General features: G+C 34.4%; 1 protein-coding gene across 2 annotated transcripts; it reads left to right on the forward strand.

Moving 5' to 3' along the window:
- Positions 1–4,920: 4,920 nt before the first annotated feature.
- On the forward strand, positions 4,921–10,560 carry LOC133692423 (WD repeat-containing protein PCN-like). 2 transcript variants are annotated; one of them, XM_062113352.1, is made up of 11 exons: positions 4,921–5,215; positions 5,317–5,460; positions 5,626–5,935; positions 6,023–6,086; positions 6,270–6,383; positions 6,510–6,672; positions 6,894–7,044; positions 7,203–7,798; positions 8,623–8,804; positions 9,107–9,367; positions 9,898–10,560. In XM_062113352.1, exons 1-11 carry the CDS (start codon positions 5,051–5,053, stop codon positions 10,205–10,207), a joined length of 2,460 nt encoding a protein of 819 aa, XP_061969336.1. In that variant the 5' UTR covers positions 4,921–5,050; the 3' UTR covers positions 10,208–10,560. The 2 variants fall into 2 exon arrangements, with proteins under 2 accessions (XP_061969336.1, XP_061969337.1); XM_062113353.1 differs by having other exon boundaries at positions 7,635–7,798.
- Positions 10,561–10,832: the final 272 nt, after the last annotated feature.

Below are 10,832 nucleotides of genomic sequence, written 5' to 3' on the forward strand. Positions count from 1 at the left end.
TAAATTGAGATATGTGACGATAACGGGCAGCGTTCTGAATGTTTATTTATCAGCCACCTCGTCAGGCAGAGAACGCAGCGAGTCACCTTATGCCAGTTATGTTTCAAGTTTTTTTCAAAATAATTCCCCCGCTATGCTACGGGACAAAGATTTTTTTTTTCAAGAAAAATAAAATAAAGGGAGTTGGCAAGAAAAATTTTAATTTCATATTAAAAAATTGATATATTCGTATAATTAAAAATATATATATTTTTTAAATTAAAAAGTTGATATATTCATATAATAAAATAAATTAAAAATTATATATGTCAATAAATTATAACAAATTAGTTAATTTAAATTAAAAAAAATCAAACTACCAAAATAAATCAAATGAAAAAAAAACTAATTTGTTTCACTATTCATGTGAATAGCATCCTGAACCCCCAATATTTTGAAGTTTTTAGTAATATTTGGATTAATATTTTTTTAGATTGTTTTTTACTAGCCACCTAGCCTGTACTTAATCATGAGTCGAATATATATAAAAAAAAAACAACTATTATTGACGTGATTTGTAATAGTGAGAAAAATCACGGTAGTGAATTCAAAATTTAAAGCATAAACTTAATAAGATTTACTAAGGTTTTTATGTGATTATACACTTAAAAAAAAAGTTTATCATTAAATGAGACTCGTTAGCATAAAAACCAACCATTTTCTATCACCTTGTAGTGGAAACTCAATAGACATCTCTATCTATCATTGTAACCAATGACTTATCTCTCCTCTCTTATATCATAAATTAAAAAATAAAAAATAAAAAAAATAAAATTTAAGATGAAAATGAAACTTTTAAAAATCAAAGAGGGTGAAAAATGAAAATAGAAGGATCAAAAAGAACTTTTTCATGCTAATTTTAGATTGATCAACACATTTTGCAGCCTTTTACACGTTGGTCTTGTATTTTTTAATGTTTTTTTCCTATAACAATTTATCATAAATCAATAACTCATTTGATAAAAGTAGGGTATAATTAAAGAAAAATAAATTGAGAAGGAAAAAACAAAACTATTCATTCACATTCCTTTTCCTTTTTTTTAGTGTATATTAATTAAAGCAAATTCGTTGCTGATGTGTTTCCTGATAGAAAAATAATTTAATCATGAAAAAAAATCTAATGCATATTGGATGATACCTTCATTAAGTACTAAGATAGTAACATACTGGCAACATCGTTTTTTTCTAAATATTGAGACGGAGATATACTAGATTGACCTCGATCAACCCTTGTCAAGCTATAAAATATATGAATCGGGTCATAAGACCGTAATAACTCATATAAAGGGGAAAAATCATTAAAAAAACCGAGGCTTAATTCCTAAACAAGCAATGCTAAATGAACAAATTAAAAAAATAAAATAAATCATAAAAAGAACAACTCGAGTCAACCTGAGTAAACCAGTCTAACCCGTATCGTAGGTCATAAGAATAGGATAACCCTGTAAAAAGCAAAATGAAAAAATTGCATAAAGCTAAAAGTTTATGGTCAATCAGGGGTGTAATAGAAAGAAATTAAAAGACGAGTGACCAAATTGAACTTTGGTCAGATCCCTGAATTAAAACCCTAAAAGTCAAAACGACGTCCTTTCATTTAAATGAAACGACGTGTTTTGACCAAAACAGTTTTGTTACTGAATAGTAAAAAAAAAGACAAATTATATGATTTGTCTTCTAGTTACTGTTCATCTTCTTCTTCTTTTCACTTGAAAAACTGCTTAGGTGGCCATATTTTTAGAGCATTCAATGCTTCATCTCTTAACCAAATCAGATAAACCATACATCAACATAATGGTCTGACATGAAACGATGTGTTTTGACCAAAATAGTGTTGTTACTGGATAGTAAAAAAAAAGATAAATCAGATGATTTGTATTCTAGTTATTGTTCATCATCTTCTTCTTTTCACCTGAAAAACTGCTTGGGTGGCCACATTTTTAGAGCATTTAATGCTTTATCTCTTAATCAAATCAGATAAATCATACATCAACATAATGGTCTAACACTTGACCATACTCGATATGATTTTTTCTAGCCAATTGACACTATAACGGCCTCGACGTCTCCCCAAAGAAGCCAGCTCAGATAGCCTTGAGTTGTGAAAATCTGACAGTTCACGATGACAACTTTGAACCAACAGTTGAGATCCTTATGGTTAGAATCAAGGGTCAGGATTTGTCTTAAAGAAAGACATACTGTCCATCTTCCACCTCCTATAAATAGGAGTGGATTCCATACCCTAAAGATCAAGAAGTCAGAAGCTAAAGTTTGGGAAAAATCCGCTTTCTCCCTAGTTTTCTATTTTTCTTCTCTCAACTGGTTTTCCTCCACTTCCTCTGTCATGTTTTTGCTACCTTCATCATCACCAATTTTGATATGAAAATAAATTAAAACCTAATGCTCGTGGATTAAATTGAAAAAACAATAATTATAAAAATGGTAAAAAAATAAAGATCAAATTTAATATGAAAAATAAATTAAACTTAACGTGAATGATGAAATTGTAAGGCATAACATGTGATGGGCGTTCGTGCCCTTTGGGTAACTTGTGAGAGGTGCTCGTGCCCTATTAGCAACGCCTTCTGGTGTCCAAAATGCCTTTTCGTTGTGCAGTTTAAAGCGTTGTTGTGTCTTTTATTTGTTGATGCAACACGTTCCTTCGATAAACCTTTTTTTTCCCATTCTTCTCTCTCTCCTCCTTGTAAACCATAGCTTGACCCTCTTGATTGTTGGTATTTCAACTCCAGTCTTTATTCTTCTGATTTCTCATTTTTTGTCTTAACCCTTTTACATAAGTTTTATTTATTTTCAATTTTATCCTTAAATCTCAACTCACCAAATATTATATTCTCCAATTTAATCCTTATTTTTTGAATTTTGAATTTTTTGGCCTTAGTTCTTTTGTAAAAGTCTTATTGGTTTTTAATTTCATCATTCAATTCAAATTGATAGTATTATGTTTTTCAACTTGGTCTTTATTGTTTTGATTTCTATTTTTTTCTTGACCCATTTGTAAAAGTCATTATCCTTTTCAATTTCACCATTTAATTAAAATATTGTTTTCATCTTTTTTTGTCAATTTTGAGTCTCATTCTTTTAAATTTTTATTGTGCCTTTATTAAATTGTTTATTTTTTCAATTTCATCATTCAATATATGATTGATTAGGAATTGCAATTCATATTTTTTCTAGTTTGGGTGTTCCGGGGTCAAAACTTGGGTCATGAGTTTAAAAGGTTGGCACAAGTCTTTTTACAGGAAAAAAAAGGCTTGTATTTTATTTTTATCACGTTAATTTAATCATATGATCTAGATTACGAGTTTGACAAGATATATGGATTAGCTTAACTTGGTTACATATTTGTCCCAGATAGTTTTTTATATTTTTTGAAAACCTGAACATGATATTTTTTTTACATTATCTATCTCTTGACAATGTACGACAAGGTTGTTAAAATTGTGAGTTAACTTGTAAAATCTTACGATTTTACGAGTTAACATGTATCTAACGTGCTAAATTTGACTAGAAACTCGAAACCAGTAAAATCAGACTTAACTCATGCAAAATTAGTAAACTTGGTACAATTTTACGAGTTCACTAAATTTGTGATATGAAGCAAGTCAGGTCCAAATTTGACCTTAAAATGTTTGTTGACTAGTTTTACGAGATTGAACATATCTTTTAAACCGTATATTGGATAAAGCTGAAATTTTACTGGAAAATATTAGATACATGAAAATATATTGTGGTAAATTTTCAGGTCAAATGGAGTTAGAGAACATAATATTTTAGAGGGTAAAATTTAGTAACTAATATTGTCAAATATGTCAAACAATACATTCGTGTACTGTTTGGGACATATTTAGAGCTATTGGTGGATTTTTGCTTCTATTAAAGTTGGGATAGAAACTATATATATGAAAATGTCTGATTATATATCTTAGGCCCAATAATTCATCCAAATGAGAAAGAACTACATGTTTGAAATCAAGACTCAAATCTGCTAAGAATATACAAAAATTAGAGATTCAGGCTACATGGATGAATTTTAACATGAAGATTTTTTTTATTATTTTATTTATTTTTTTATTTTTAAATAATTATTTTTATTTTGAATTTTTTCTAGCATATTAAACATTGTTTAGGAGTTTATTTCATTCTTGAATTTATGTTAGTTAATTACCAATGTAAACTCACTAGCTTGCAACTCAAAAGAGATCTATCAAGACTTATTGTGATGGGAATAACCAGGTTGTCACTAGGTTTATGTGTGCTTCCTATCTTTTAATGATTCCCCTGCATTGAGAAATTTTATTCTGAGAATTTTTATTTCTCAAAGTCATTAATTTATTAATTCATGCTATCTATCTCTCTTATTTTATTTAGATTACTCATTGATTATAATATTTTTAACTTATTTTATTAGATTTTAATGTAATTTAATTTTTTAACTAGAATTATCAATATTTAATTAGTTAAAAAATTAACTTATAATTTTATAATCTAAATTTATAATCTAAATTTATATTATATTTTTTATATTATATGAAAAAAAATATTTTTAACAATATTGAAGCACGGTTACCAGGCTAGTGAACACTACCTAAGCAAACACAATTCAACATAGTATTTAAATGTAAAATACCAACAGTTGAAAGTACACCTTAAAGGCCCAATTAGGGTCAACCGTGGACATTTGATATTTATTCTTTCTAATTCTCTTTCATAGAGAGAGGCCTCGGCCCAACCGTAGAAACCCTAGAAACACTGTCGTTCGACAGATAAACCGGTCCAACAAGGGTCCGGTTCAGGCATAAACAATGTACAGGAATCAATCACGCGCTTTAACCCTCATAAGAAACCCAACACGCACCGTGTCGCCTTCTTGCACGTCGCTCTCCCTCCCCCCCTCCCTCCGCACCTCATAAAATCATCACTCCCTAACTACTTAAACCCTAGGTAACATAGCTCGCCGATTTCTCCTTTTGGCTTTGAGTTTAGCCAAGCAGAAATGCTAGGAGCTGTTTATAGGAACAGCTCAATCGAGTGGAGGCCGTCTCCAGTTGTATCTCTAGCCACCAGCGCCGACGAGTCTCAGGTCGCTGCCGCTCGTGAAGACGGCTCACTCGAGATTTGGCTCGTGTCTCCTGGCTCCGTCGGTTGGCACTGCCAGCTGGTACTTAATTGTAACACTTTTAGTCTTATTTATTTTATGAAACTAATTTAATTAAGTAGTTAGAGTTTTTTCTTAATCATTTTGCGAATTCTTATGCGCAGACAATTCACGGGGACCCTAACTCGCGAGTTTCGTCGCTTGTGTGGTGTCGTGCTGGCTCGAAAGGGTTACCTTGTGGTAGATTGTTTTCGTCTAGCATTGATGGTTCAGTTTCGGAGTGGGATATTTTTCACTTAAAGCAGAAGGTGAAATTATTGCTTGCATTTGGTTTACTGTTAAGAATTTGTATGGAATATTCTGCTGCCTATTTTTTACAGTCGCAAATATACTCTCTGAACGTGGTGCTACATAATACTGAGAATTGATTAAATTTCTTTAACCTTTCCATATGCTGTTGAATACACTGGCAGAATGTGTTGGAGTCAACTGGGGTCTCAATTTGGCAGATGGCGGTGGCACCATCTACCAATTCAGAAATTCATACAGAGCACAAGTCACAGCACCTTGGAAATGGATATTTAAATAATAGATACAAAGGTGGTGAAGCCTCTGAAGACACTAGCGAGAGTGAAGATGATTCAGGATCGGATGAACAACATGAGCAAATAGTTGTCGAGGATCCACGTCTGGCAATTGCTTGTGATGATGGGTGTGTGCGGATATACACTATTCCTGCTTCGGATGAGTTAATATACAATAGAACATTGCCTAGGGTCAGTGGTGAGACATCTGCACCTCTGTGAATCCTCTGTTGAGTTGTTGCTTTCCCAATTGTGAAGAACTATTTGCTCATGTGATTGCTTGCAGGGCGTGTTTTAAGTGTGACGTGGAGTCCTGATGCGAGTAGAATATATTCAGGCACTAGCGATGGGTGAGTTTTCCTTGCAATATTCTATTCACATGTAGCTTAGTGATTTTGACTTCAAAACCCTCAGATTTAATCATAACATTAGCTAACAGTTCTGGAATATTGTTGTTTTTTTGCCTCGAAGCATTTTTTAATGATTTTCATTTTCAATTATATACTATCTTATGCATGTCAGCATTCTTGCAGGTTTGTAAGGTGCTGGGATGCTAAGCTGGGTAATGAGATATACAGGATTACAGCTGGGCTTGGTGGTTTGGGTAGCGGACCTGACCTTTGTATTTGGTCTTTACTCGCACTGAGGTAGATGCACAAGCATTCCTGTTTGTTTGTTCTTTGTGGCAAAGTATGTGTAGGAAGCAGGTTTACAGTGTACTTTAGGTCATGCTGTAGTTTTTCAGCACATCTGATAATTCATTCTTATTTCAGATGTGGGACCCTTGTTAGTGCAGACAGTACTGGTGCTGTTCAGTTTTGGGACTCTGAACATGGGACACTTTTGCAGGCACACACTTCTCACAAGGGTGATGTGAATGCTCTGGCAGCTGCACCTTCTCATAACAGGGTGTTCTCTGCAGGATCCGATGGTCAGGTACAGACACTTCGCATATGTGGAGCTTAAACTCGCTATAATTTTCTAACTGTATCTGTCCATTATGAGATGTAAATAGTAAATTCAATCCTCGAGAAAACCTGATGTTATTCTACCATATGATACTCATTTCTGCATTTGCCTGACAAAAATGTCATTTGCTATCCATTTGGGAATGGAGTTTACTGTTTGGCTAATGTTCTCTACGCTTTTGTTTCCAGGTTATTCTTTATAAGCTTTCTAGTGAGACAGTTGAATCTGTTTACGACACATCATCTAAAATGTTGAAGAAATGGATATATGTCGGTTATGTAAGAGCTCATACACATGATGTTAGAGCCTTGACAGTGGCAGTACCAATTAGTCGAGAAGGTGTGTATAGTATCTTTTACCCTGTGCTGTACTTTTCATGGCACTTTAGTATGCATATATGTAATGTATATTGCAAATACTTGTGTATGATTTTTGTTGCCTTAGATTCTGCATTTTGATGTTTCTCACTTACTGAAACTGTGTGCTTCTGAATGAAGATCCTATGCCTGATGATAAAGTTAAAAGAATTCGTCATAAGAAGAAGCCCATCGAGTTTAGTTACCATAAATGGGCGCATTTGGGAGTTCCTATGCTTATCTCTGCTGGTGATGACACAAAGCTCTTTGCCTATTCTGCTCAGGAATTCACTAAGTTCTCGCCCCATGATATCTGCCCTGCACCCCAAAGAGTGCCAATTCAGTTGGCTCTTAATACCGTATTCAACCAAAATTGTTTGCTTCTAGTCCAATCATCTTCCTGGTTGGATATTCTTTGTGTTAAAACAAAAAGTGGATCCATGACTGATACTGGTCCTAGCCCATCAAGGGGCCGTGCAACAACGGATATTCTAGCTCGAATTAAGACTAAGAGATCTCGGAAAATTATTTGCAGCACCATTTCTAATGCAGGGGTTTTATTTGCTTACTCAGACCATGTTAAACCCAGCCTTTTTGAATTGAAGAAGGAAGTCAGAAGAAGTGCATGGACTGTTAATAAAAAGCCTCTCCCTCAGAACTTGCCATATGCACATTCCATGGTTTTCAGTGCTGATTCATCTCGATTGATGATAGCAGGACATGATAGAAAGATATATGTAAGTATTTTCAATGATGATCTTTTTTCTTTAAATTATGTCACTGGAAATTTCACTGAGGTCTTCTGCATTGAGTCAAGATTTAAATAAAACCATTCAAACACCTATTTTCAATTAGGTAGTGTAAAACTGTAGGTGCAATATTTTATTGCAGGCCATACTGCTTAGTCTGCCACCTCATAAAAAATCTAGTTTTGCGTCATGAAATAGGTCCTATAATTCTAGCTTTTGTTGGGTGGTAAAGAAAATTCTACTGTGATTGTATTACCCAATAATTATTTTTGAAAGACACCACCCCCCCACCCCCCCCCCCCCCAAAAAAAAAAAAAAAAAAACCTCACCTCAAGCTTTTCTCTTTAACATGTGGAAAAATATTTAATAAATATTGCTCACTGCTGTTACAACCATTTGTCTGTCCTATCAAAACTCAAAAATCAAAATAATAGGATGTACTCCAATTATGAGCAATCCCGCTTCTCACCAAGTAATTCATTAGGTCGATTATGCTACGCTCTTGAAACCATGCTTTTATTGGGCCTTTCAAATTTTTGTTTGGCTGAAGGGAAGTGGTTTTAGCTGGTAAAAAATAAATAGATGTTGTACAACGGATTCACAGTAACTTGGCTGGCCTTTCATCTATGGTGGTGGCAAAAACGTTTTTTGAAATCATGGTGCAGGTGAAAAATTATGCTTGTTTCTTTTGCAAATTTATTTATTACCCTCCTTTCTTATTAGATCAAGTTTCTGAGGTGGATGAAGCTTGAACAAATGATATTGTTATTGGCCTTTTTTAATTCTCCTACTTGCTTTTGTTGCTGCTGCAGGTGGTGGATGTGGGTAGCTCAGAGCTAGTACATACCTTCACACCATGTCGTGAGGAATTTGATGAGGAATTACCCCCTCGTGAGCCTCCCATAACAAAAATGTTTACTAGTTGTGATGGGCAATGGTTAGCTGCCATCAACTGCTTTGGAGACACATATGTATTTAATCTGGAGACCCAAAGGTTTGGAATCTAGCTTCTTGATACTACTTTACTTGCATCTTGAGCCATTCTTAACTGCATGTTTAAAGCATGTTTAACAGCCCAAGTATGAGCCACCCATTGTTACTTATAATTTACTTGAAACCCTTGATGTTCAAGAAAGCTGTTTAGAATGTGGTCCATGGTTTCTGATGGTCCAGGAACCTAATTTGATTGGCTATTCTAATTGGATTTAAGTCACCTGACGAGTCTCATGCCTTGTAGATTGCAAGTCTCCCTGTTTTCTTCCACAGGACTAACTGTATTTTGCTCCTATAAAACAGGCAGCACTGGTTCATAGCTAGACTGGATGGTGCCTCTGTAACAGCTGGTGGTTTCCCCCCTCAAAATAACAACGTGCTTGTAATCACAACCTCATCAAATCAAGTCTATGCATTCGATGTGGAGGCAAAACAGCTAGGAGAATGGTCAATCCGGCATTCATTTGTTCTACCAAAGAGATACCAAGAATTTCCCGGGGAGGTCATCGGGCTCTCTTTTCTGCCTCTGTCAAGTCCTCCTTCTGTTATCATTTACAGTGCCAGGTGCTGCTCCTATCTCCTTATTTGTTATCATTATAGTGTGTAAATTTGTCCATCTGTAGTCCCCCATTTATATTTTTAGGAGTGAATGGACTTCATTCTCATCTATTCATTCCAATACTTGGTTTTCTAAGGAAGGTTTTCCAAAAATTATATTTGAGAGGGGTAAATCTCAACTATTTATGAAACACTGGTTTCATAGAAGATTTCTGAAGTTTGGTAGAAGAATGCTAGAGAGAAAGCATTTATGATCCCCCCTCCCTTTTGGTCCATGTTCATTCCCCATCCTGGGATATAAACAGGATGTAATGGAGGGAACGAATTAACATAGTGGCGGTTCCCATCTAGTATGTAATTAGGGCTAAGATAAATGGATTTGAGTGTGTTTAAGGGGTAAAACAGCCGGCTCGGAACTCGTGATTTGTGATTGATTGAACTTCAATCCTTGGATAGTCTTTAGAAGCGTATATGGAAGCATTCTTTGCTATCTTTTTCAATGTTAAATATAATGTTTGAGATTTTGTCTGATGTAGGGCAATGTGCTTAATTGACTTTGGGATGCCAGTTGATCGAGAGGAAGATGGTGATTTGGTAAACAGTCAGCATTCTTCACTGAAGAAGTTACAGGCTACTACCTTGAATGGGGGACTGAAACGTAAATTGAAAGAATATCAACCAGAGGCTAAACATAGAAAAAATTTTGAACTTCTTGCTTTCAGAGATCCTGTTTTATTTATTGGCCACCTTTCTGAAAATTCTATCTTGATCCTGGACAAACCATGGATGGATGTGGTTAAAACTTTTGATGCGCAACCTGTCCACAGACATATATTTGGGACATGACTGCTAAGTCAAGGGTTCTTTACAGGCATGATAGGGAATGAAGACATGGCAATTCGATCCATATTATTGACATCACAATTTTGTTATCTTACTGGTGAGTGGGGTGGGGTGGGGATTATGGGTTTCCAAGGCATGCTGTGCATTGTATTTCCTAAAATAATTGCTGTTAACACGTTAAAATAGCAATCTTGTCTTCACCATATTTTAGCCTTGTCCAATACGTGTTTGATGTGTCAGTTTATAGATTCAATTCAGTAGTGATTTTTTGACTGGAGCTGACCGCTGCAGTCAGCTCTGAAGAATCAAAGTTGTAAATCTTGCTCTAAATGAAATGGAGAAATGGACTTCGCTTACCGAGTCTGCCTGCCTACTTGTTTTTTGTATTGTCTACGAACTGTTTCTTTATTCTGGATTAGTCTGTGCTAACATCGAACCTCGTTGGTTTTGCATGTAAAGTTAGATTAGAGACCTTTAAATGTGTGTTTGGAAATTTTTTGTTTCAAAATGTATGGAAATAATTTTTTTATTTTTTAAAAATTATTTTTGATATAGTATATTAAAATATTAAAAAAAATATTAATTTGAAGTAAAAAAAATAATTTTTTTTTAATTTTTTTCAATAATG

This window comes from Populus nigra, chromosome 4 (genome assembly GCF_951802175.1).
Source record: "Populus nigra chromosome 4, ddPopNigr1.1, whole genome shotgun sequence".
In the NCBI taxonomy this organism is placed as follows: Eukaryota; Viridiplantae; Streptophyta; class Magnoliopsida; order Malpighiales; family Salicaceae; genus Populus; species Populus nigra.